Source organism: Scyliorhinus canicula, chromosome 10 (assembly GCF_902713615.1).
Source record: "Scyliorhinus canicula chromosome 10, sScyCan1.1, whole genome shotgun sequence".
NCBI lineage: Eukaryota > Metazoa > Chordata > Chondrichthyes > Carcharhiniformes > Scyliorhinidae > Scyliorhinus > Scyliorhinus canicula.
In genome coordinates this window covers 99,570,075-99,596,671 of record NC_052155.1, presented here as the reverse complement: position 1 = coordinate 99,596,671, position 26,597 = coordinate 99,570,075, and the positions used below count along the sequence as shown (strand labels likewise).

At 46.6% G+C, this 26,597-nt stretch overlaps 1 protein-coding gene across 12 annotated transcripts in view; it reads left to right on the top strand.

The window, feature by feature from the left end:
• The window catches only part of tox (thymocyte selection-associated high mobility group box), a 495,189-nt gene that overhangs the window by 344,925 nt on the left and 123,667 nt on the right, over positions 1-26,597 (top strand). For all 12 annotated transcript variants that reach the window (XM_038809433.1, XM_038809432.1, XM_038809423.1 and 9 more), the window contains one exon: positions 19,784-20,026. In XM_038809433.1, the coding sequence (XP_038665361.1) occupies positions 19,784-20,026 (243 nt within the window). The remainder of the gene's footprint in view (positions 1-19,783; positions 20,027-26,597) is intronic.

Below are 26,597 nucleotides of genomic sequence, written 5' to 3'. Positions count from 1 at the left end.
TCATGTCCACAAAGAATATGTCCTCTCAGCATACTTCATCAATAGTGCTGATACTCTTTGTTTGTTCAGGCATTTTCCTGGAATAACATTGGTTTGCAAAATGATCTATGCCATCACGGTGGCACATGTTTTTCTATAAGCAGAGAATTTTCCACATCGCGAACATAAAATGGAGGATCAGGCCGGTCGCTCAAAATGGCTGCCCACACTGGGCGCACGTTTTTTATTAAAGTGCATCACCATACTAATGGCATCTGACGCCTCTTCTGCCTTTGCGCCAAAGTGCAGGAGATTTAATGTGCTGATCTGTTTTGCTGCCAGCTCACTAGCATGACATATTTGGATCACACTTTCGAGTTGCAGGTCTGTTTCCCGCAGAACCTGCTCGTGCACATTATCATTGGAGATCCTGAAAACTATTTGATCATGTATCATTGATGACTGGAGTGTGCCGAAGTTGCACAACTGCACCTTCAATTGCAAGTCAGTGAGGGAGCTATCGAATGCCTCTTCCGTGTTCTTGGTGCGCGTCCGGAATATATAACGGTCAAAGGTTTCATTTTTTGGGGGGAGCAATGCCAATTGAATTATTTAAGAACTTCGTCAAAGCTTTTGCTGTCAGCCTCATTTTCAAAACAATAGTGTTGAAAATTTCAATTACTTGGGATCTGCTACACTGAGCAGCAATGCAATATGCCTCTCATCAGGCTTTGCCGACAGACCAAGGGCTGAAACATAGAGTTTAAACTGTTGCTTTAATACCTTCCAAATCCTGTCTACGTTACCGGTAATCCAAAGCTATTGAGGTGCCTTGAAGCCTTCCAACCCAGGCTTTGAAGTTTTACCATGCGTTGAGCACCAGTTGCCAGTGGCTTACAAATTTAGTAGCAAAAAAGCGTTTTCTTTCTTTTCCTTCAAAGTTATCTTTAGTGGTTTGGATTTTTTTGTGCAGAATCTTCGAGTTCTTAGTAAATCACCAAACCTGGTACCATGTCATGTTCTATAGACTGGCCAAAGTAACTGATTACCTACAGAACATTTATTTTAATTATTTACTATGAAACAACTACGTGATAAGATAACTAGGATAAATCAAATAATCAACAACTAACACTAATTAACTATTGTAGAGCTACTGCAAAATACATCTATCCTCCAACACGTCCTACTCCCAACTCCCCAGCCACAGGGTCATGTGGTGAGTTTACACTGCCACCTAGTGGTTGTGTGTCATGTATAACATTATGTCCAGAATTGCTTTGTGTATATCATTACAAAGGGACTGTGGAAAATTAGCTCCAAAGGATGGTCTTAAAGAAATGTACGGTTTGATAACCTCCTCCACTTTAAAATATGTAATCTTCGATCAATGCCCTTTTGACAGTTAGCACCTATGAGCCATACTGGTCAAGCATTGATTAAACTGAATTGATTATACCTGTGGTTAGCTGACATAGATATCAGCTTTGAAATTAAACCAGTGGCCAAATGGTGTGTTGAGCGAGTGACCTAACCATTGTGTTGGTGGATCATTAGATTACTTGGCTTTTAATAACTTAAGCACAACCTCAAGTCTGAATTAGAAACCTTACTTTCCGATTGCACTGTCTGAGCTTCATGTCAGCATGAAGCATTCTTTGAGCCCAGTAGTATTTTATGCTGTCCGTTCTATGAACTCAGCAGTATCAATGTTATGTGTTCTTTGAACTCAGAAGTCTTAGTGTTGTGCCTTGTTTGAACTCCTTAGCCTGCGTGCCAGTGACTGGAACAAATTACACATTGCACAGACCTTGAATTACTCAACAGCAGACAGGATCAATTTTCACATTCGAGACAAAATGTTGGGGTGTCTTATACTTCCAATGATTATAAAAATCTGCTCCTTCCAAATGGATACAGAATGTCCGTTAGCTTTTGGGTTCCTAGGTCGCTTCACTTAGTTTATTGGAAGTGGAAACATCTCTCCATTCTGTAGTTTGCTTAAGATCGTGAATAAATCTTTTGATGTCAAATAAATCTCAGACTAAAGGGACGATCCTTTAAAACAGAGATGAGGAGGAATTTCTTCAGCCAGAGGGTGGTGAATCTGTGGAAGTCTGCCGCAGAAGGCTGTGGAGGCCAAATCACCGAGTGACTTTAAGACAGTGCTCGATAGGTTCTTGATTAATAAGGGGACCAGGAGTTATGGGGAGAAGGCAGGAGAATGGGGATGAGAAAAATATCAGCCATGATTGAATGGTGGTGCAGACTCAATGGGCCGAGTGGCCTAATTCTGCTCCTATGTCTTTTGGTCTTATGTTATTCAGCTCCAAATTAGCAAACCCCAAAAAAGAATCTTAATGTTTAGAAAGTAAATGTTCATTGAAGAAGAATGAAGTTCAATGCTAAAAGAGAAAATGCTGGAAAATTTCATCAGGTCTGGCAGCATCTGTAAGGATAGAAAAGAGCTAACGTTTCGAGTCCAGATGACCCTTTGTCAAAGCTAAACGGCATAGATATTTATACTGTAGGGTGAGGGAATGAAAGATGAGTCATAACCACGAAAACCAAGGGAAAAGAGTGCTAATGGCAGTCCCCAGAGAGAATAAAAGGTGTGAAAAGCCTAACAGCAGAGAAACTAAAATCAGAGGGTAAACTGTGACAGATGTAGATGTGGGGGGAGGGGGGACATGGGTGGGAGAGAGGTCAAATGAGAAAAAGGGGGAAAGGGAATAAAAGGTAAGGAAAGGGGGATAAGGTAGGGGAAAGAGTGGGGGGGAAATATATATATAAAGAAAAACAAGAAATAAATAAAAGGTAAAAGACAGTTAAAATGAAATGGAATGAAAACAAAGGGGTTGAAGTTCAATTCATATTGCAATGGCAAACATCATGATCATTCAATATGAAAGCATTAAGTAAGAAAATTGACATCTTAAGTTGCAATAAATCAAAATTTCACCACAGCTAATTGAGTATTCGGATGCATTAGAGAAGCAGTGAAACTACAGGGGTAATTTGAAAAAATTGTGGTTTTGACCTATAAGACCATAACACAAAATAAACATTAGATACATGAAGGAGAGAATAAAATAAACTTTTAGTTACTGGACCGTGAAATGCTTTACCACAAGTAATGACTGATACTAAATCAATAGCAGCAGACAGAAAGATATTAGCTTCTTATTTAAAGAGGAATGTAAAAGAGCACAAGGAGAAAGCAGGAAAAATTGAGCTGACCTTGGAGAAAATAATGAAATGAAGTTACTGTGAGGCAAAGTCATTTACGGAATGTGGATTTTGGAAATAAAGAAATTAGCTTAAATTAACCTGTCATTCAAAGCTCCAAAAGTTTCAGAAGCTAAAACACATTATTTGGACCATGTGTAGATTGTTGAGGCTACATGCGGAATGTTTTGGCCAAGACTTTGAAGGAGGTCCAGGAACTCCGCAATCAACAGCAAGCTGCATTTCTGAACAAAAAACTTGGGGAAAAAGAGAGGAAAAAAGTGATGGAAAAATGGGAAAGCAGAACTAACTACTGACTCCCAAAGAACAGAACAGCAAAGGAGGCCAAAGCCTGAAAGATTATATATCTGTTTGGTTTCCATTGCTTCACGATCTTCACCTGCCAGAGACCTGTGCCATTTGCTGAAAGAGTGTGGAGAATAATGCGATGAGTGTCTTCAATGCCGGAAATGCAATCTTCCAGAGACGTGGGAGTTTTTACTTTTAGGTTCATACAATGGCCGCACAAGAAATATGTTTAGCATCAAAGAATATATTTACTTTAATATCTACAAATGCTTTTCTCATTTGGAACAAGGTGCAAGGGGCCTGATTTGATCAGTGATGTGCTTTGATTACTTGTACCTGTAAATTTACCCTGGGCTGGTCTTCGGATCTTCCTTTGCTGTACCTCCCAATATGGGGCCTCCAATTCTTCAGTTAGAGAGTGAGCATTGTTAACCGCGCATGTCCACTATGGCATTGTGATCAATGCTACAACTTCCTCTTTCATGGCAGTGTAGCTGTGGGCAGTGCTGGTGCAGAGGGATTTGTTGTTACCATTAATTGGTGCAGCGGCGACGGTTGGTGGAAAGCAAAAAAAGTGGAAGGTGAGGGGAACCAAACAACAAAGTTAACCTGACTGGAAAAATTGTTTCCCTGGAGGATAAGATGCGATGGGTGGGAGGGATGGGGTGGTAATTGTGGGATGGGAATGGCATGTGTGGGACGGGAAGGATGGAATGGCGTTGGATGGGGATAGCATAAGAGAAAGAAAGCATCGGAGGGCTGGATGAGATGATGGAATTGTTTAATGTGGCAAAATTATGGGACAATTACTTGATGCGTTATTCAAACGCATTTCTTAGTGCTAAAAATGAATATTCAATTGATTCGAATGCAAACGTTTCAGAAAAATTGTCAGATGCATTATTTAAAAAAATCAGCATTGATTCGCTAGGTGATTGTAATGTATGACCTCCATGGATTCTGCAAAATCTGATTCCAGTAGGCCTGTCACCACACAAATTTAGAGTCAAGGGCCCGTAATTTCACAAAGCAGGAAGGGTTCTGCACCTTAGCCAAAATAGTGCCAGGACTTGAAATCCCCAAATCCCATCCCTGAACCTGACACTCACCATTTTCGCCAGTGGGAGTGTGATAGAAGCAGGACACAAGTTTTTTATTTTTAAATCCGCTGTTCACTGAGGTAGCTGCACATTGAAAAGTAAAGTTGCCTCAAATATAAGCAGTTTTGGAACCATGACATGTGGGCTTTAGAAGTTTAATGAAATGATCTAAGCCTATCAGAGTTATTATGTGAGGTAGGTACCATCTAGGAGCGGTCTTATACCCTTTGGCAGATGACAGGTACCCCTTTGGATGGTTAAGAGTAGACCCGAATGTTCATAAAAAGTGGATAAGCTCCTTGGAACTGTTAAAATGTCAAGTCATTTGTATCCCATGCCCTTTAAATGTTGAAATAAACAGACAGCCTGCAGTTGAAAAAATCGATGCTTACAATTTCAGTCGATATTGTTGACATAAGCCTGTACGCCATTGTTATATTATTAATTCTGCTTGATTGCTTCCACAACAAATCATTATCACAGTGGGGTAAGTTGTAAGTTTGCAGTTTGATTGACATCTCCAAGTGGTCATAAAGAAAATAAGCTGTTTTTCATGTGCAGCTATGAATACAGATATGTGTTTTCAATAAGGAAAACTAAGTGCTTGAAGGGATTTAAATGTACAGAATGGGCTTTTATCAATGAGTGTTTTTTCTTAATTAAGTTACTGTAATAGTTACTTAGAAATGTATTTTATTTCATCTCACCCTGGCTCCTGAAGCCTGCCATGGTGAATACGTTTGAGTTGACATGGGCAGTTTAAGAGCAGAGGGTGGTAAATGGGAGACATGGCACTATGTTAGCATAACGTGTATTACGGACCATGGGGTGTAGGTTGAGGGGTGTATGTTGGCATGGAAGATATGAGGGGTCATTGGGAGTGGGTAGATAGGCATAGGTTGGCATGGAGGGATGAGGGACACTGGGGGGCATGAGGGGGCATGAGTGGAAAGGGACAGGGAATATGGGAGGCTGAGAGGCAAGAAAGGTGGTGAATCCCAGGAGAAACCCAAATTGGCCTGGCCAATCGCGAATCACCTGACTCATTAGGTGATAAGGTGTTAGTGCGGCCACACCTGGAGTATTGTGTTCAGTTTTGGTCTCCTTACTTGAGAAAGGACGTACTGGCGCTGGAGGGTGTGCAGAGGAGATTCGCTAGGTTAATCCCAGAGCTGAAGGGGTTGGATTATGAGGAGAGGTTGAGTAGACTAGGACTGTACTCGTTGGAATTTAGAAGGATGAGGGGGGATCTTATAGAAACATTTAAAATTATGAAGGGAATAGATAGGATAGATGCGGGCAGGTTGTTTCCACTGGCGGGTGACAGCAGAACTAGGGGGCATAGCCTCAAAATAAGGGGAAGTAGATTTAGGACTGAGTTTAGGAGGAACTTCTTCACCCAAAGGGTTGTGAATCTATGGAATTCCTTGCCCAGTGAAGCAGTTGAGGCTCCTTCATTACATGTTTTTAAGGTAAAGATAGATAGTTTTTTGAAGAATAAAGGGATTAAGGGTTATGGTGTTCGGGCCGGAAAGTGGAGCTGAGTCCACAAAAGATCAGCCATGATCTAATTGAATGGCGGAGCAGGCTCGAGGGGCCAGATGGCCTACTCCTGCTCCTAGTTCTTATGTTCTTATTACACCCGGTATGATCTGGATCACGCCTCAAATATAAGCCATATTTAATATGCCGACGCCGCATTCACCAGCCACCCGAGAGTCACAGGCCGCACCAGTACGGACTCAACCGGGCAGCTATTATTACTGGTTTCCACAAGCATAGACAAGGCATGATGGCAACTTGTGAGGTCGCGGAGACCACTAGAGCTTCCAGGTAATCTGGGATAGGGCAGGGTAGTACCGGCCATGGTGCCTGTTTTACACTGCCTAGATTGGCACTGCCAAGGGTCAGGCCTTGAGGGGGACCAGGCCCTTGAAATGTGGGGGAAGGGGGCTGTGAATGGGCCGCAGAAAGATTGTTGGGGGTGAAGGGAAGAGAATTCTGAAAGAGGGGCTGGAGGCTAAGTGGAGTGGTGGGAGGGGGGGGGGGGGGGGGGGGGGGGGGTTGGATCCTCAATCTCACTTTGAGATCGGGCAGCCTTTCAAAATGGAGCTGGTCTTGCTGGGGAGTTCAGCTCCCCAGTGCATGAAAAATATCAGTGTGGCCTCAACTAGGGAGAAACTCCCCAAGACCCAATGAAACGGCTAAGTGCCGTTGAATAGCAGTCTCCATCTCGACATTGCAGCCGTCGCGAAACACCCCACCAAATGCAATTCCATTGAATTGCTCTAGTCCCTGGCTTTGGGTCGCCCGCTGACCGTCCGCCCCCCTCTGTGGTTCCTACCTCCACCTGATGCACCGCCGCATATGTGTGGTGTGCACTAGATAGTGCCCCAGGAGCCTCTTCACTAAAGTGCCCAACCGAGGTGAGTGTCTCTGGGATGGCGGAGGGTGTCGGTGACAGCAGTGCCGAGAAGTCGGTGTCGTTCCAGGATTTGAACACCAGGCTGTCGCGGGGTTGCGGCTGGGGGCGGAGAACACCAAACGGTTCCTCATCGTCTGGTGGTGATCCTGCAAGACACAAGTCAAGATACATGTTAAATCACGGATGGGGCATGGGGAGGGAGGGGTGACTCACATAACTTAGGGGCATAGTAAAGCATTGGGGGTTCGCTTCATTGTCTCATGCTGACCTCTGTCTCTGCAACTGCCCGCTCTCCCACCCTGCCAACGAGGTCTAATGCCCTCTCTCCATGACAGTCTTCTCCTGCTCTCTGCGGTTGTGGGCTGCCTTCTCCTGGAGGGACAGATAATGCACAGTTTGAGACACTCGAACTCGAATAGTTACTTAGAAATGTATTTTATTTCATCTCACCCTGGCTCCTTACTTAGGGGTTCCGAGGTGGGTGGCCTGTGTGTTCGGGACACCCGGCCATGATGGATGGCACGGGTGTTGGCATGTGGTGCAGGGTGGGGTACGAGAGGGCCACTAGCGGGTGAGGTACAGTTGCCCTCTGGGTGCGCGTGTGTGTGGGCTGAGGGGTGTGGGGTGGAGTTTTATTGGACGGGGGTGGTGCCAGGGGCATGGAGCTGATGTCTGCCCAACATTTAGTAAAGGCAATGGAGTCTGTCAACTCAAAATAACATACTGGTTTATTCACAACAAGAAAGTATACACACAGGATCCGTTAGACTTCACCGATCCTTTCTCTCTGGAGGCCTACTTTCATAGAATTTACAGTGCAGAAGGAGGCCATTCGGCCCATCGAGTCTGTACCGGCTCCTGGAAAGAGCACTCTACCCAAGGTTAACACCTCCACCCTATCCCCATAACCCAGTAACCCCACCCAACACTAAGGGCAATTTTGGACACTAAGGGCAATTTATCATGGCCAATCCACCTAACCCGCACATCTTTGGACTGTGGGAGGAAACCGGAGCACCCGGAGGAAACCCATGCACACACGGGGAGGATGTGCAGACTCCACACAGACAGTGACCCAAGCCGGAATCGAACCTGGGACCCTGGAGCTGTGAAGCGATTGTGCTATCCACAATGCTACCGTGCTGCCCTAACTTTATTAACAACAATCCCCACCTTGTAGTTAACGGGAGAGTGCCTATCATCAATCCTTTCCCCTGTGCCTCGTGCAGGATATTACACTACCCTAACCCAGCACTGCCTAACGCGCCGCCTGATTGGGCGGGTGTGGTGTACGGGTGTGTGGGATGGGGGCGATGCTAGGAGCATGGAGGTGCTAACTCACCCTGGCCACCCTGAGAAGGTTGTGCAGCTTTTTCTGGCATTGCTGCTCGGTCCTAGTGCTGGGGCCCATGGCACTCACAGCCTCTGCCACCTGTACCCTAGTCCAGTTGACATTACCATAGAATCACAGAATCCCTACAGTGCAGAAGGAGATCATTCATCCCATCGAGTCTGCACTGACCATTTGAAAGACCACCCTACACAGATCCAATCCCCGCCCTATCCTTTGGTCACTGAGGGCAATTTAGCATGGCCAATCCACCTAACCTGCACATCTTTGGACTGGAGGAGGAAAGCGGAGCACCCGGAGGAAACCCACACAGACACAGAGAGAATGTGCAAACTCCACACAGTCATCTGAGGTCGAAATCGAACCCAGGACCCTGGCGCTGAGAGGCAGCAGTGCTAACCACTCTTCCACCGTGCCACCTTCCCATTCCAGGGAACAGGGCGTCCTGCCTCTCCTCCACCATATCCAGCAATATCTCGAGTTCTGCATCTGTGAATCACGGGGCCTCTTTCCGGGGTGGCATCTTTTTGGCTGGAATGAGAGTGTGTGGGCAGTGAACTGCTTATATGCAGCTCCAGCATGTCAGGCTCTCCAGTGCCAATCCCAACCTCAGTGAATCCGATTGCACAAGTTCCACACGGTGCGAGTGCTGGTCCATTAGCATGTCCTGAATTGCTCCGGGACCGACGGCACCATCGGGACCGTGGAACACTTGCCATTCAGCCCCAACGTCGGCACGTAGTCTCTCAAACAGAGAACCACGCCCAAATTGCTAGGTCTGTTTTTACACCCGGACAGTAGATTTTTGAATGTAATTTTTGTCCAGGAGAGTTTTAATTGGGTTAAAAACTTTGTTTAAAGAACAATTAGAAATCCTCAGCGGAATTCTCCGTTGGAGGAATCCTCCACTCCACCAGCATTCACACACGCCCGTGGGTTTCCCAATGGCGTCAGTTGGCCACCATGAGAAATCCCATTGGCCGGCTGCCGAAATGGAGGATCCCGCTGCTGGCCAGGGCTCACTGGCAGGAAAAGACAGCTGGCAGACTGGAGAATCCTGCCCCATGTATTTAAAGAATCGGCATCATGCCGTGCCAGATTTCAGGTTCAGCACTCCAGCGGGGTTCAGCTCCGTTTCGCCGGCTGGTCAATGGGGCTTCCCATTGTGGGGCAGCCCCACGTCGTCGGGGAAACCCCCGGGCTGCCGGCAAAATGGAACATCCCGACGGCGGAGAATCCAGCCCGTAATGTTGCAGTAAGGATTCTGATTGACTGAAACTGTTTTGCCGATCACTGCTTTTTTGAGTATAATATTCATTAAATTAAGATGTTAAAATCTGTTTTTTGGGGATGTGGTTGGGGGGTGGGTGGGGGAGGGGGAGGGGAGGGGGTTTATCACCACGTTTTGAAAAATGGTCTCTTATGTTTGAAATCAGTGGTATACTGTTTGAACTTTAATGTTCATGCCGGGTTAATTTCCTTTTGCCCCAGAATTGTCTACTATATGTGACTATGGGTGGAATTGTCCGATCACACCCGCGGCCTGGGACTGGAAATTCTGGCTCAATGCCAATGCACTTTTTGCATGACCGTCAAATTCTCCGTCCTACACGTGACGATTCCCATGACAGGCGGGACCGGGAGATTTCTGTCATTGTACACTAAATTATAATTTATAAAATCATCATTCTTGAATATAAGTCTTTATATGTAGGTTAAATAACTTTGAAAGAGTAGTCATGGAAGCTGTAGTTGTGGAGGGCAATATGCAAACATGTAATTTCAGTTGTGGTTGGTATGGGAAGGAATTTTGTCACAATGAAGCATTTGGGGCTTAATTTCATCCATTTCAAACCAGCAGGATTTGAGTCTTATGCTACAAATGGGAAGCAACAAATGTGCTTACATTAAGCACTATTTTCATGTTTAAGTTTTTCTGTATATTGTTACTGTATTTGAACATTATAATGTTTATTAAAACATAGAAACAGAATATTTACAGAACAGGAGGAGGCCATTCAGCCCACTGTTTTGCGCCAGCTGTGAAAGGAGAGAACCAACCTACTCACACTTTCCAGCACTTGGTCCATAACTCTGGAAGTTACAGCATTTCAAATGTATCAACAGAATATCAAATTAATATTATCCAAATTAATAAAAAGGAAATGCCAGGGGAATCTGTTGTAAGACAAAAAGAGAAGCTTTAAAACGTAATTAAAAATAAAATGTAGCTCTAAAGTCTGGTGGCATCATAGTGATGGTAACTGCCAATCGTGCAAAATAAATATTTTTGTGGACTGAATATGAAGGAAGCACATGCCCTCAGCTACATGACCAAGTCTATTAACAGTGTGGCAATTCCTTTGGCATTTTACAGTGGTGACTTAAAATATTACACCACTTATTGCCTGCATATTATTTTGCAGGCCGCGTGCGCTTGTTTGGATTTTGAAAAAAACATTTCGCAACATTCTGGATTTTATTTTGTGAGATTTGATTCCGCTGGTGGAGTCCAACAGGAAAGAATTGTAAAAGATATTCACGTTTGATTTCAATAGAAAGAACTGCTCAGGGATTTTGGGTGGCACGGTGGCGCAGTGGTTATCGCTGCTGCTGAGGACCCGAGATCGATGTCGGCCCCAGGTCACTGTCCGTGTGGAGTTCTCCCCATGGCTGCATGGGTCTCACCCCACAACCCAAAGATGTGCAGCGTAGGTGGTTTGGCCACGCTAAATTGCCCCTTAATTTGATTGTTTTTTAAAAAGAGCTACTCGGGCGTTTTAATTGAAGAGGAAAACGTTTGTATTTAGTGTGGCTGGAAAGCATTGTAATTGCCAATAGGTTATAAGGAATTCGGCGTGTGAAACTGTAGAAAAGGCAACATGATTTCAGAAGAGGGTAGGAATACACAATCTGGATATCTTGATCTGATCTTCTTGCTGAAAGTAATGCTTGAAACCTGCTGGAGAATGTATAGTCTGTTCCATATGAATTACTTGACAGAAATTACAGAGTGTATTTTGTAGCCAAATTTGCGAATAAAAGAAAGGTAGGTAGGAAAGCAGGTTGTGAGGAGGATATAAAGAGAGTGCAAAAGGATGTAGATTGCGTAAGCGAGTAGGCAAAAAATTGGCAGATGAGTATAATGTGAGAAAATGTGAGGTTATCAACTTCTGTAGGAAGAATTGAAAAGCAAAATGTTATTTGGATGGAGAGAAACTAGAGAATGCGACAGTACAGAAGGATCTAGGTGACCTTGCACATCAAACACAAAAAGTTAGCATGCAAGTAATTAGGAAAACAAATGGCCTTTATTGTAATGGGGATGGTAAATTAAAGTCGGGAAGTCGTCCTACAATGGTACAGGGTATTGGTGAGACTGAGCATAGAGTTCTTTGTACATTTTTGGGTGTAGGGCCCTGTTCTGACATGGCGGCTACTTGAGGGTCTGGTGTCATTGACAAAGGGGCAGAGGAGCCACTGTCCACACCAGGAGGGCCTTGATAGGAGACCCTAGATGCAGAAAGCAACCACCTTTCTTTCTTGCAAGGCACACTTGTACCTCTTTGCTGACCTGAGGAGTGGGAGAACTTGGTACAGACTGCAGGCATCTTGTCCCATCTTGCTATTCCACAGCTGCAGTGGAGCATATGGACAAAGTGATGGCATGCAGGTCTGTTTATACCTCCGGCATCCACTGTGTGCTTTGCTAGATCAGACTCTTTATATGGGACATCAGTCTCTCCATGGATGAAGCCAAGCACGCACATGCCTGCTATAGCAATCATAGCCTAGATGTACTCCATAATTGTCCATGTCAAGATGCACGTAGACCCTGGAATTTCTATCAGATAGGAATACTCTAGAGACACATTATCGGCCTGGGGCTCAGCATGGACCTATCCTTTCACATTCCTCTGAATATCATAGAATTTTACAGTGCAGAAGGAGGCCATTCGGCCCATCGAGTCTGCACCGCGAGCACCCTACCCAAGCCCACACCTTCACCCTATCCCCGTATTGCAGTACCCAACATAACCTTTTTGGATACTAAGGGCAATTTAGCATGGCTAATCCACCTAACCTACACGTCTTTCGGAACTTGTGGGAGGAAATCGGAGCACCCGGAGGAAACCCACGCAGACACGGGGAGAATATGCAGAGTCCGCACAGGCAGTGACCCAAGCCGGGAATCGAACCTGGAACCCTGCAGCTGTGAAGCACCTGTGCTAACCACTATGCTACCGTGCAGCTCTTCAATATCAGTGGCCTCAGCTGTCACAGCCACCATCAACTGCTCAAAACTAACCACAAACAGATAAACATCGATGTGAGAGTATCTGCCTTGCTGGAGGGGGCTGGGAAATGATGTGACAGGGCGCCCTCTAAGATTACCTTCTCCTTCTCAGAAGGAAGCAACTGTTCCTTCTCTCCCCAGCTCTCTGCTCTTTGCCTTGGCCTGCATGTCAGAATGGCTATCTCACTAACAATCCTTCCAGTGGAGCGCCATGTGTTCAGAGTTGGGATAGAGAGGAATGGAACAGCTCCACTGGTCTTGGCCCGTTTCTTTATGTTATGGACTGGCTTCTCTGGCAAGTGCACAGAGACATGCTGGTGGAGGCCCAGCGGTCCATGATAGGGGCAAACAAGTGCCTCCTTTATGTGTGGTCAACCTCAAAGGAGCCCACCGGTGATCAGCAAAGGCAGGTGGGTGCCTTTCACCAACGTCTAGCCATGGCTATGGCAGGATACAGTGCTGCCTGACACCAGTGCCACTGACAGGCTGGTCATTCCATCTCCACCAAATGGCCCCTCTTGTGTTGCTACAGCGGAAAGAGGTCTGGAGCACTCAAGTTGGTGGACTGAACAAAGTTATTGATGTGCTTGTGGTGTTGAGGATTGGGTTCTTCAGGTGATCCCACGGCTGCTGAACCTCCTCTGTCATTTCAATGCAGGATTGCTTGGTCAGTCGGCCGATCTAGTCCTCCCATCCCTGGGGGAAAGGACCTGCTGCCTTGCCCTTGTAGCCTGCAGGAAAACCTACAGGGAGACAGCACTGAACTATGGGGGTCACTCAATCTTCTTTCTGCCATTTTGGAAGCAGGTTCCCTTATTTTCTTATCCTTCCAGACAGTCACCTTTACATTCAGTAATGGCAGCCTTTTAAATAGGCACCAGCGCCAGCCACAGCATCACCTGACGCCACCTCTGTTTGTGGAATCTTGCTGTACATAAAAATGGCTCCTGCATTGGCTTAAATAACAACAGCCACTGTTTTCATAGTTTGCAAGGCAATTATGATTGAGACCCTGAGTTCTACCCGTTGCAACATCCAATTATTTCTCAGATACTTCCACGGTTTTGTCCCCTCTACTCTAACTGGAAATCAACACCATGTATTGATTTTTGTTTTGTGAAGAAACGCTTCCCTAAATCAGTCCTAGTGTACTTCTTGCTAATTTGTACCTCTGCCTGCTTATCCTAGTCTTCTAATTTATTTCAAGTGAATTTGTCAGATTTACTTTTTCCATATTGTTTGGCAGCTTAAATAGCAGTGTAGCATCGCCTCTCAAATGCCTGCTTTCAAGACTACAAAGTCCAAGTTTCTCTAGTCTTTCCTCAAATATCAGACCACTGACACCAGGGCCTGGATGTTAGGAGAGGGAAGGAGCCTGGAAGGAGCTTTAGAGGGTTTTTTTATTGGTTTTCTCTAGATTTCCTGTCTGACAACCAAAGTGATAGCTACCAAATTACACAGGTGAGTGGTGACACTTGTTTGCCCCTATCATGGCCCTGCAGGTTCAGACATTGAAGAAGAGATCACAGGGACATCTGTAGTTCATGGTTGCAGAAGGATTGGAAGCAAATTGGGATCAGAGGTCATGGAGGTGATCTGGGTAGGTGAAGGGAAGGGGAGTGCTCCTGTTCTTCATGGCCCACAAGCAATGTGTAAAAACACTTAACCTTTTGGATCTAGCACTTTTGCTTCCTTTTAGCCACTAAGGTTTCTGAGGCCAGGAATTCTGACATTCAATTTTGAGTTAAAAATAGAACAAAGATCCTCCCCCCAACAATGTTGCAGGCCTCGATTTCATTGATCCTGAAATGGGAGAAGGATCCGGAGCAATGCAGGTCATACAGGCCGATTTCTCTACTGAATGTGATGCCAAACTGCTGGCTAAGATACTGGCCACAAGGATAGAGGACTGTGTCCCGGAGGTGATAGGGGAAGACCAGATGGGATTTGTTAAGGGCAGGTAACTCAAGGCCAATGTTCGAAGGCTTCTAAATTATTATGATGCCCTCAGAAGGAGAGGAGGCGGAGGTGGTGGTAGCGATGGACGTGGAGAAGGCTTTTGATCGGGTGGAGTGAAATTTCCTGTGGGAGGCGCTGGGAAGGTTTAGGTTTGGTGAGGGCTTTATTGACTGGGTGCGGTTACTCTATCAGGCACCAGTAGCGAGTGTGCATGTGAACCGGCAGAGGTCGGGGGATTTTGAACTACACCAAGGGACGAGGCAAGGGTGCCCCCTCTCCCCATTACTGTTTGCTCTGGCCATAGAGCCATTATCCATGGCGTTAAGAGCCTCGAGGAAATGGAAAGGGCTGGTTCGGGGGGGGGGGGGGGGGGGGGGGGTGTGGAGCACCGGGTCTCGCTCTACGCAATGTAGTGATCTTTACATGGGTATGTACAGAAGGGGCTGATGGGAAATGGAAAGACCACTAGGGGCAGCACTGGTGAGTATAAAGGGGGAAGCAAGCAGTCCTCAAGGTCTCTTTGGCTGAGAAGACTGTGAGGAGAACAAAGGCAGAGATTTAGCTCAGGGCAGCTAGTGTGTTCAGGCCTAGTTGTAGTGTATAGAAAAGTTGTAACCTTTCTACTAGTACAGTTCTTAAAGTAAGAGCTCACGCAGTTATTTAAGTTGTGTTATTCAATAAACTTTATGTAAAACTTCTGGACGACTTCGAGCCTTCTTCCGAAAGCCTTTGCTGTAACAGAATTGAGTAGCGTATGTTACCTGCCATACAGGTAACAAAACACGCAGATGACCTGCTCTTGTACATTTCGGACCTGTTGGAGGGGATGGGGGAAGTAATGCGAATCTTGGGGGAATTTGGCAATTTTTTGGGGTATAAATTGAACATGGGGAAAAGCGAGATGTTTGTGATCCAGGCAAGAGGACAGGAGAAGAGACTGGGAGAGCTGCCGCTTAGAATGGTAGGGAAGAGCTTTCGATATCTGGGAATCCAGGTGGCCCGGAAATGGGAGGTCCTACACAAGTTAAACCTATCCCGGTTGGTAGAACAAATGGAAGGGGACATTAAGAGATGGGACATGCTCCCGCGATCACTGGCAGGGAGGGTACAGACTGTGAAAATGATGGTCCTCCCCAGATTTCTGTTTATCTTTCAGTGCCTCCCCATCTTCATCCCTACGGCCTTTTTCAAGCAGGCGAATAAGATTATTTTGGGCTTTGTGTGGGCGAGTAAAACCCCACGAGTGAAGAAAGTGTTGCTGGAGCGCAGTGGGGGGGAGGGCAGGTTGGTGCTGCCGAACTTCTGCAATTTCTACTGGGCGCCAATATAGCCATGATTAGGAAGTGGGTAGAGGGGGAGGGGTCGGTATGGGAGCGGATGGAGGCGGCATCATGTAAAGACTCCAGTCTGGGAGCATTGGTAACAGCACCTCTGCCGTTCTCGTCTGCCCGATACTCCACAAGTCCGGTGCTAGTGCCGGCTCTGAGGATCTGGGGGCAATGGAGGGGTTAAAAGAGAGTGGAGAGCGCATCGATTTAGACCCCGTTTTTTAATAACCACAGTTTTGGATCCGGCAGGCTAGATGGCGGGTTCTGGAGTTGGTAGAGGGCAGGAATTGGAAGGATGGGGGATCTATTTATAGACGGGAGCTTTCCCAGCTTGAAAGCTTTGGAGGATAAATTTAAATTGCCAGCAGGGAATGGTTTTAGGTATTTGCAGGTGTGTGACTTCCTGAGAAAACAGGTGCCGGCCTTTCCGCTGCTGCCATCACGGGGAATACAGGATAGAGTAGTTTCCAGTACCTGGGTGGGAGAGGGGAAGGTATCGGATATTTACCAGGAGCTTTTGGAGGCAGAGGAAAGTCTGGTGGAGGAGCTCAAGGACAAGTGGGAGGATGAGCTAGGAGGAGAAATTGAGGCAAAGCTATGGACAGATGCCCTAAGCAGGGTTAATACCTCCTCATCATGTGCCAGGCTTAGCCTGATACAATTTAAGATAGTCCACCGGGCACACATGATAGTGGCTAGGATAAGTAAGTTCTTCGTGGTTGAGGATATGTGTGCGAGGTGCGTGGGAAGCCCAGCAAATCATGGCCACATGTTTTGGGCATGCCCGAAGCTTGGATGGTTTTGGCAGGATTTTGCTAAGGCAATGTCCACAGTACTAAAAACACGGGTGGTGCGGAGTCCAGAGGTAGCGATCTTTGGAGTGCCGGGAGATCCTGGAGTTCAGGGGGCGAAAGAGGCGGACATCTTGGCCTTTGCCTCCCTGGTAGCCCGGAGACGGATCTTGTTAATGTGGAGGGACTCAAAGCCCCCAAGTGTAGAGACCTGGGTTAGTGACATGGCTGGGTTTCTCAGCCTCAAGAAAATAAAGTTTGCCTTAAGAGGGTCAATGTTAGGGTTCTCCCGGAGGTGGCAGCTGTTCGTCGACTTTCTCAGGGAAAATTAAAATGTCAGCAGATGGTGTATTCCAAAGGGGGGGGGGGATTGTTGTTGTTAGGTTGAGGTGCATGAAGATTGGGCTGGGGGGGGAAATGTTTATTTTACCATGTTGATGTCATTGTTTATGTTACTGTTATAAACATATTCAAATACCTTGATAAAATATTATTTCAAAAAAATAGAACAAAGAACAATACAGAACAGGAACAGGCCCTTCGTCCCACCAAGCCTGCACCGATCCAGATTCCTTATTTAGACCTACTACTTATTGCCCAAATGATCTGTATCCCTCCATTCCCCGCCATATTTTTGTCTATCTAGATACACCTTAAATGTTTCTATCATGCCTGCCTCTGCCACCTCCACTGGCAATGCGTTCCAGGCACCCACCACCCTCTGCGTGAAACAATTTCCCTGCACATCCCCCCTAAACTTTCCCCCTCTCACCTTGAGCCTGTGCCCCTTTGTAATTGGGTCTTCCACCCTGGGGAAAAGCTTCTGACTATTTACCCTGTCTATACCTCTTGTAATTTTGTAGACCTCAATCAGGTCTCCCTCCAGCTTCCGTTTTTCCTCATAGCTAACACCTTCCAGGCCAGGCAAAATCCTGGTAAATCTTCTTTGCACTCTCTCCAAAGCATCCCTGTTAGTGTGATACTGTTAGTGTGGCAACCAGAACTGCATGCAATATTCCAAATGTGGCCTAACTAAAGTTTTATACAACTGTAACATGACCTGCCAAATCTTGGGCGGGATTCTCCGACCCCCTGCCGGGTTGGAGAATCGCCCGGGGCCAGCATCAATCTCACCCCCGCCGTGTCCCGGGTTCTCCACCCCCTGAGATTCGGCGGGGTTGGGAATTGCGGCGCGCCAGTCGGCGGGCCCCCTGCGGCGATTCTCCGGCCCACGATGGGCCAAAGTCCCGTCACTGACAAGCCTCTCCCGCCGGCATGGATTAAACCACCTACCTTACCGGCGGGATTGGCGGCGCGGGCGGGAGCCGGGGTCCTGGGGGGAGCGCGGGGCGATCTGACCCCGGGGGTGCCCCCACGGTGGCCTAGCCCGCGATCGGGGCCCACCGATCAGCGGGCGGGCCTGTGCCGTGGGGGCACTCTTTTTCTTCCGCCTTCGCCATGGTCTTCACCCCCTCCCCTGCGCATGCACCGGTATGACGTCAGCAGCCGCTGACGTTCCGGCCCATGCGCGGACTTATGCGGGCCAGCAAATTCCTTTCGGCCCCGTCTGACGTGGCGCCAAAGGCCGTTCATGCCAGCCGGCGGAGTGGGAACCACTCCGGCGCGGGCCTAGCCCCTCAATATGAGGGCTTGGCCCCTAAAGGTGCGGCGACGTCCGCACCTTTGGGGCGGCCCGTCGCCGGAGTGGTTCATGCCACTCCAACACGCCGGGACCCCCCGCCTCGCTGGGTAAGGGAGAATCCCGGCCCTTGTACTCCATGCCCGGCCTATGAAGGCAAGCATGCTGTATGCCTTTTTGACCACCTTATCCACCTGCATTGCTACTTTTCAGTTAAATCTGAGACAATGGAAGAACTCAGCTTCATGAAAAGCTTTCCTTGACCAGTCTTCCTCCTGAGAATACATTGAGTGCCCCCCCCCCCCCCCCCACCTTCTGCCTCCTGTAAAAATGGAAGCAGGCAAGCTCAAGCAGTTGGGGGGGGGGGGGGGGGGGGGGGATGCGCACCGGATGCGTTCATAGAGTTTAGATTTGAAATGTTCATTAAAAATTTGATCCGCCCACCCTAAATCTGGGAAGCTGAAAATGCCCTCCGGAGATCAGCACCTTTGCTTTTCTCAACACTGCCTCCAACACTTGCACGTCCTGTCTGTGTCTCATGACAAAAAAACTGGAGACAGTACACTACATAATTTGATCCTACTACCTCTGCGTTGTAATCTATTATTTTGGCTACTGAGTTCAGTGGTCTGTTGATTGATGCTTGCATCTCTGCATCAAATACTTCATAGTATGCGGAATGTATTGAGGTGTTTCTAAAACGTGGGATAATATAGAGCTTTTTTTCACCGCTGCCTCAAACCTTCCGGGTGGTGTAGTTCACTCACTCACTGCCACTAACTAACTAAGTGACCTCTTGTTCGGTAGAGACATTCATTGTTATGCATACATTAAAAAATGAGGCAGTCACGCTGCTTGGCACGATGAAGGTGATTTGCATTATACCCCACAGCCTTTATTTGTCTTTGTATAGTTTTTGCTCCAGCCAATGATAGTTCTGAATCTTTTTTTTAAACATTTATTCTAATTCCCAGTGATTTGAAATAAACTGTAATTAACATTAGATGTTTCTATTTAAAGAAAATAATAAACTCCTTAAGTTTCCAATTAACATTTCAAGTTGTTATTTTGGATCCTTTAGTCCATATTCCAGAATTGTTTGGTTTGGTATGGAGAGGGGCAGATTTGGATTCATGTATAACTCAATCTCCCATTCTGGCTGAGTTGAGCGCTTGTATGATATCTTCCAAAATGAAATGATAAATTCTCCTTGATACCAATTGTCTACCCTGGTGACTAGAAACACCACAGTGAGTTACATTTATCCCGTGGACAATGTAATGGTGGAGGGTTGATTTTGCCTGAGGGAGCTATGATTTTTTTTTAAATGCACAATCATCCTTAAAATGTCTATTAAAATACCACTTTATTCCACAGTCTTATCCAGTCCCAAACATCGGAGATGAGGATTTGGACATCCCTCCTATTACTCCTCCTACAATGCCGGATCATTCACTCCTTCATTTGGCCGATGCAGAATCCAGCTACCACTCAATGTGCCACTCAATGCCTCAGAATGGGCTACTTCAGTTCAACCCACAGAGCATGAATCTTCCTGCAATAACAGTGTCCAATATGTTAAACCAAGATGGAAGTCTGCTTTCAAACTGCCTGTCTGTGGTAGGTAATCCATTGTTATTTTTCTAGTCAAATAGTTTGTCGATGTTTTCCTAAGCAATTGGTAATTCAGCTCTTAACATTTATTATAGCGGCACACTGTGATTTCACAACTGCTTTAATGTACTTGCAATTTTTCATATTTATGAGCATCTTTCAAGAGGTCATGAAATGATCACCAAATTGATGTCTTATTCTTCCTTAATTTATTAAACATATTATGAACACATTTGAAACCTTAAAGCAGTACGGCCTAAAAAATATTGATTGCAGTATCCATGTACAGAAACGGAATGAATTAACTTTTGTTAAAACAGTAGACAAAGGGACATCATGCTAACACACCGTTAATAATACAAATAGTAATTGCTAGTTTTAATATATTGCAACATGCCAAAAATAATGAGAGATTCCTGAGAACGAAAGGTGGAATATATTTTACCAGTGCTTAGCAACAACAGTTGCCTATAGCGTAGCGACTGATGCCAGAAAGATAAACCACAGATGTCAGTAAATGAGATGTAAATTGATGTACAGTTTTCCACGATGTGCTTTTGCTTAGATTTGGGCCAAGTTTACAATAAACAATCCAAACAACCAAAATACAAATATCTATGATTATCTATTGAAAGATGGGAGGAAATATGGGGTAAGACGCTGGAGTTGATTGAGGCTAGATGTTGGGTATTACAAGTGCCCTTGGATCTAAAAGATTGTATCTACAGCACGCACGCACACTTGTGTATCAAATAGCACCCACACCACATTATGAGCACATTGCACGTCCGCTGGAGTTCTGCAGAGCAAGCAGATCAGAACACCATTTGGGATATAATATGGATTTGACACCATTGCTGCCATTATGGAGCCCAAAGCTGTATCCAACAGGCTGTAGGGGCAGCAGGGTAGCATGGTGGTTAGCATAAATGCTTCACAGCTCCAGGGTCCCAGGTTCGATTCCCGGCTGGGTCACTGTCTGTGTGGAGTCTGCACGTCCTCCCCCTGTGTGCGTGGGTTTCCTCCGGGTGCTCTGGTTTCCTCCCACAGTCCAAAGATGTGCGGGTTAGGTGGATTGGCCATGCTAAATTGCCCGTAGTGTCCTAATAAAAGTAAGGTTAGGGGGGGGTTGTTCGGTTACGGGTATAGGGTGGATACGTGGGTTTGAGTAGGGTGATCATGGCTCGGCACAACATTGAGGGCCGAAGGGCCTGTTCTGTGCTGTACTGTTCTATGTTCTATGTTCTAACACTCCCGTTTAATTTTACATAGCTGAGCCCCCGTCCCCCCGTCCCCCCCTCCCACTGCGCTTCAGTGAAGACATCCTCACTGAAATCTGAAACCACTGCAGTCACAACTGCTACCTCAGAGTATGGCAAGGATGACCTTACCAGTGTGGCTGTGAGGGTGACTCTGGTGCTAAACCTTTGCCTTTGGCTCGTTCCAGGATGGAGCTGGAGATATCCTCAGCCTGTTGAATTTGTTGACTGATTTTGCATGAAGGAGGCCACTGAGGCTCTCAGAAAGAGTTAACTATCGTTTACTGTCTTGTGTCAGACAGAAGCAGTTGGAGAGAGCAGGTAACCTTGCGAGGATTGCACAGTTCCCCATGGTGCAGGGTGCCACTGACGGTACACACTTCACTTTGCAAGTCAGCTCTGTCACACAGCAGAAGCGAGAAAGATTCTGATCCCTGAGTATCCAACTGGTATGCGACCACATACACGCAATCATGCAAATCAATGCCTTTACAGCATTCATGATACTTTCATTTTGTAACACTTTGTTCTGTCAGCTGTATTTCAGCCTGCACAGCAAACCATAGGATGACTGCTGGGTGACAAGGGCAAGCTGCTGCCAACATGGCTGATGACTCGGTGCCCACCCCATATATATAGCGTCATAGAGTCCTACAGTATAGAAAAGGCCAAAGGGGCCATCGCGTCTGCAATGGTCGTGAACACAGTCCCCCAGTACCACAAATTCTACAGTCAATTATCCCGCATTTGGGGACATCGCAGACGTTGGCACACCATGCATATAATGAAAGCTATGCTGCCACATGGATTGTGATAGGGCAGACCATTAACATGTTGAAATAATGCTTCTACTGCCTGAACTGCTCTTGAAGAGCAGGTGTCAAGATTTGTGTTGGTAATCAGCATGCTGCACAACTGCCATCAGTGATATGGCAAGCAGATGAGGAACAGGATCATGAGAGGACGAGGCAATTATTCTGTCAGTGGAGTGTCTCCATCATGGCGTAGAAGGCTTCTAATTTAATGGACGCAGACCGAGGGCCATTGGAGCCAGAGGCTCAAAGGTCTAAACATGGGGGCTGTGCATTGGGAGGGGTCTCAAAGTGGAAGGGGGGAGTTTATAACTCCTCTCATAGGTCGAATGAACGGCCACCTTATTAATTATTTGCCCAAGTTATAAAGATCCAGGCTGAGCTTTGTACTAGTTCTGAGGTTTACATGCCCATTGTAGGAGCACTACTCTATGACTAATGGGGTGCATTCCTGTGAGAAGTTATGAAGGTTTGCAGCTAGAGTTGGGTCAGTGTTTTTTGGCCATCTGCACCTGATAGAGGCATGAAAAAAGGGATGGAGGTGAAATCATTCAAGGGGCATGACTGCCATGGTCATGGTTGGTAAGGCATAATGCCTAAACTCTTCCCATTATGCCAAAGATATGTCCACTCTCAGCTCATGGAGGCAAGTTGACAATTGACTGACGGAGGGTTCTGACACAGGCTAGAATCACTCTGATGAAAGCTCATTGTTTGCATGCACAATCATGTTTGAAGGGGAGGAACACACAACTTTGGTCCTCCTGGATGTCCTTCACCTGGAGTGGATAGGCTGGGGATGCCATGTCCAGGTGTAGGCCAGGCCAAGGCTTTGCAGTGGTATACCGGCTTGGAGATGGAGGGAATCCAGTTAAAAAGCTGAATAAAGTTATCAGATCTATTCATTGACAAATACAAAGAGGCATGGAGAATGCAGGCTGTAAGCAATGCTGCCTTATTTATCACACAAATACATCTGTCGTTGATTGGCACAGGTCGAATAGGGGCAGTGGCCTGAGCAGCAAGAGGAAGTAGGGCCCCAAGAGGTCCAAGAGGGTCCCGAAGAGGGACATATGCAACAAAGACCAGTGACCTGACCACGAGTATATCGACAGCACTGCTCATATATGGAAATAAATTAAGTACAATGCCGCAGACACCTTTGCTTGTCCAGGGATGTCCAGGCAGCTCACATTTGCCAGTTTCTTCGTGAAGAACAGATGCCGCTCGAGCTTGGGAGAGGGGGGGGGGGGGGGGGTTCCCATGCTGGTGTCATTGAAGGTAACCGCCACATAGAGGTTTTTTACCAATGGGTTCATCAGAGCTCCACTGAGGATCCTGTGGCATCTCCCAACCAACAAAACAAAACACACAGGTGATGACAGATGCCCTGTTCAATTGAGCTCATCAGTATTTCCAGTTCTACATAGATGCTGAAAGCCAGGCTGCCAGAGCGGTGGGATTTACAGCGTTATCTGGTTTCCCACAAGTGCAAGGCACAATCGACTGCACACATGGTCTTGAGAGCTCCCTGGCAGCAGCCTGTGAGATTCACCAATCAAAAACGATTTCACTTGACATCCTGCTAATTTTTGATCACAGAAAGTAAATCCTATATGTATGTGCTAGGTTCCCTTGGAGCTCTCACAACTCTTACATCTTGACCTATGCTCAAGTGCCGCAGATACTTTAGGAACCGAGGCAGGTTACTGGCCAAGTTCCTTAGTCAAGGGATACTACCAGAAGACATGGCTGATGACACCCGTTCACTATCTACATAGGTGCTGCTGAAGAGAGATACAATGCTACATATTCTTCCGCCACCAGGTCCTTGATAGATGGATAAGACAATAGGTTTCCTTAAAATGTGTTTACAGTGTTTGGACTGTATACCCTCACCCTCACCCTAACCCTAACCCTGAACTCAGCACAGAGTGTGTCCAGATTATCGGTGTCTAATGCACCCTGCACAATCTAGCACCAGAAAGGGGGAATGTTTTGCTTGAGGGAGACAGAGAAGAGCGAGAAATCTCCTCCGATGAGACAGACGTCAATCAAAGGGGGTGGATTTGACAGTGGCCAGGATGTCAATGAACCACATGAAGAGGCCATTAAAGGAGTAAGGTACAGTCATCATACCCGTGACAATCTGACAGCTACAAGATTCCAGGAGGGGTAATATGCCAACATATTCTCACAATTGATTTTTTTTCCTTTGCCTTTGCTGGCTGTAGAATTCCAGTACCTTCTCTGTCAGAGAAAGCTTTTCATAGAATCACTACAATGCAGAAGGAGGCCCTTCTGCCCATTGAGTCTGCACGACCATCCAAAAAAGCACCCTACCTAGGCCTTCTCTCCCCCCCCCCCCCCCCCCCCCCCCCCCCCCCCATCCCCGTAACCCCACCTAATCTTTTGGACACTGAGGGACAACATAATATGGCAATCCACCTAACCTGCACATCTTTGAACACTAAGGGGAAATTTAGCATAGACAACCCACCTAGCCTACACATCTTTGGACTGTGGGAGGAAACGGGAGCACCCGGAGGAAACCCACGCAGACTGGGGGAGAAAGTGCAAACTCCACACAGACAGTCAGCTAAGATCACAATTGAACCCGCATCCCTGGCACTGTGATTCAGCAGTGCTAACCACTATGCCACTGAGAGATTATTAAAAATATCAGCATTCACCATCTGCCCTCATGTTGGGTTCATCTTTGGAATGTGCTAACTCACAAATAATTGTTTTGTCCTGGCAATACATGACTGCAGTAGAATCTAAACAATACGTCCTTCTCCTCTGGCCTGAGGCAACTTAAAAAAAAAATTTAAAGCACCCATTTCATTTTTTCCAATTAAGGGGCAATTTAGAGTGGCCAATCCACCTATCTGCACATCTTTGGGTTGTGGGGGTGAAACCCACGCAGACACAGGGAGAATGTGCAAACTCCACATGGACAGTGACCCAGAGCCGGGATTGAACCTGGGACCTCGGCACCGTGAGGCAGCAGGACTAACCCACTGTGCCACCCTGCTGCCCGACCTTAGGCAACTTAACATGTGATAGTATGTGGCCTCATAAAATCAGTGTGTGAATGGCAGCTTATAAATGGCTGGAACTCACATTTAGGCAGGGATGCACTCCTGCCACCATGACGCCTGCTCAATAAGGCAGGCTGACCATACATATCACGTTTTCAAGCTTAACCAGATGGATGGCTCAACAGGGTGCAGTAGCTTGAGAGCATCATATGTCCCCTTGCCGATGCTCCTCAATGCAGATTGCTGAGGTTTCATCTTGTTCATGGCCCCCAATCGCCATTCACACATAATAAAACCTGAAACATTGACATCTTGATCATTCAGTTAAGGTTTATTTGCAGTGTTCTCAATAAGCGAGCCTCACCAGGACTATTCTTTGCTGAGGTGCAACCAATCCGGTCATGCAATTGTCAGTAGCCTTTAACAGTGTCTGTCCTAGATGGCCTTTGCAATGGGGTGATTCCTTGAAAACTCCTTTTTGACATACCAGTCAAGGTAGCAATGTTCGCTGTGGTAACCCGGCAGAGGCCTTACAGAGATAGCTTTACATCAATTGTCCTTGAGATGGTACAGCACACAAGGCCATTCCTGGATCTGTCCTAAAAGCCCTGTAATGCAATGTCTTCCTACTCGATGGTGGTGTAGTGGTAATGTCACTGGCTTAGTAATCCAGAGGCCCAGGTGTTGCTCTGGGGACATGGGTTCAAGTCCGACCATGGAATCTAGTGGAATTCAATTCATAATAAACAAACATCTGGAATTGAAAGCTAGTCTCAGCAATGGTAACTCTGAAACTATCATCAGTTAAAAACCCATTCCTACCTGGCTGATAGATAGCTCCCAATACACAGCAATGCACCTGTACTTGGCTCTTAACTGCCCTCCTCTGAGGGAAAATTTGTAATGGACAGCAGATGCTGTTATATCCCATGTGAACTAAATACTTCAATACTTTTACATTTTTCTACCTTGACATCTGTAGTTGAGGTACAGGCCGCCTGCTGACTGCTATGCCCTGTTGACTAAAATGACTGGTGGATGTCTTTGAGGATCCCTGCCTGATAAGGGATCAGGTGCAGGTGCAACCTCTTCAGCCTGACCTGGAGTTGATGGGGTCACTGGCAGATGGGAGATCAGAGCAACAGGGCACCCTTAGAGTATACTGGATGGATTCCCCCAGGATGCCTGTCCGGAGCTTCTCCCAGTGAATGCCACTGGGCCCTTCCTGATTCCTTGAGGTGTGCTAGCCTTTATCAGTAGGGGGATTGAGTTTCGGAGCCACAAGGTCATGCTGCAGTTGTACATAACTCTGGTGCGGCCGCTCCTGGAGTACTGCGTGTAGTTCTGGTCACCACATTATAGGAAGGATGTGGAAGCTTTGGAAAGGGTTCAGAGGAGATTTACTAGGATGTTGCCTGGTATGGAGGGAAGGTCTTACGAGGAAAGGCTCAGGGACTTGAGG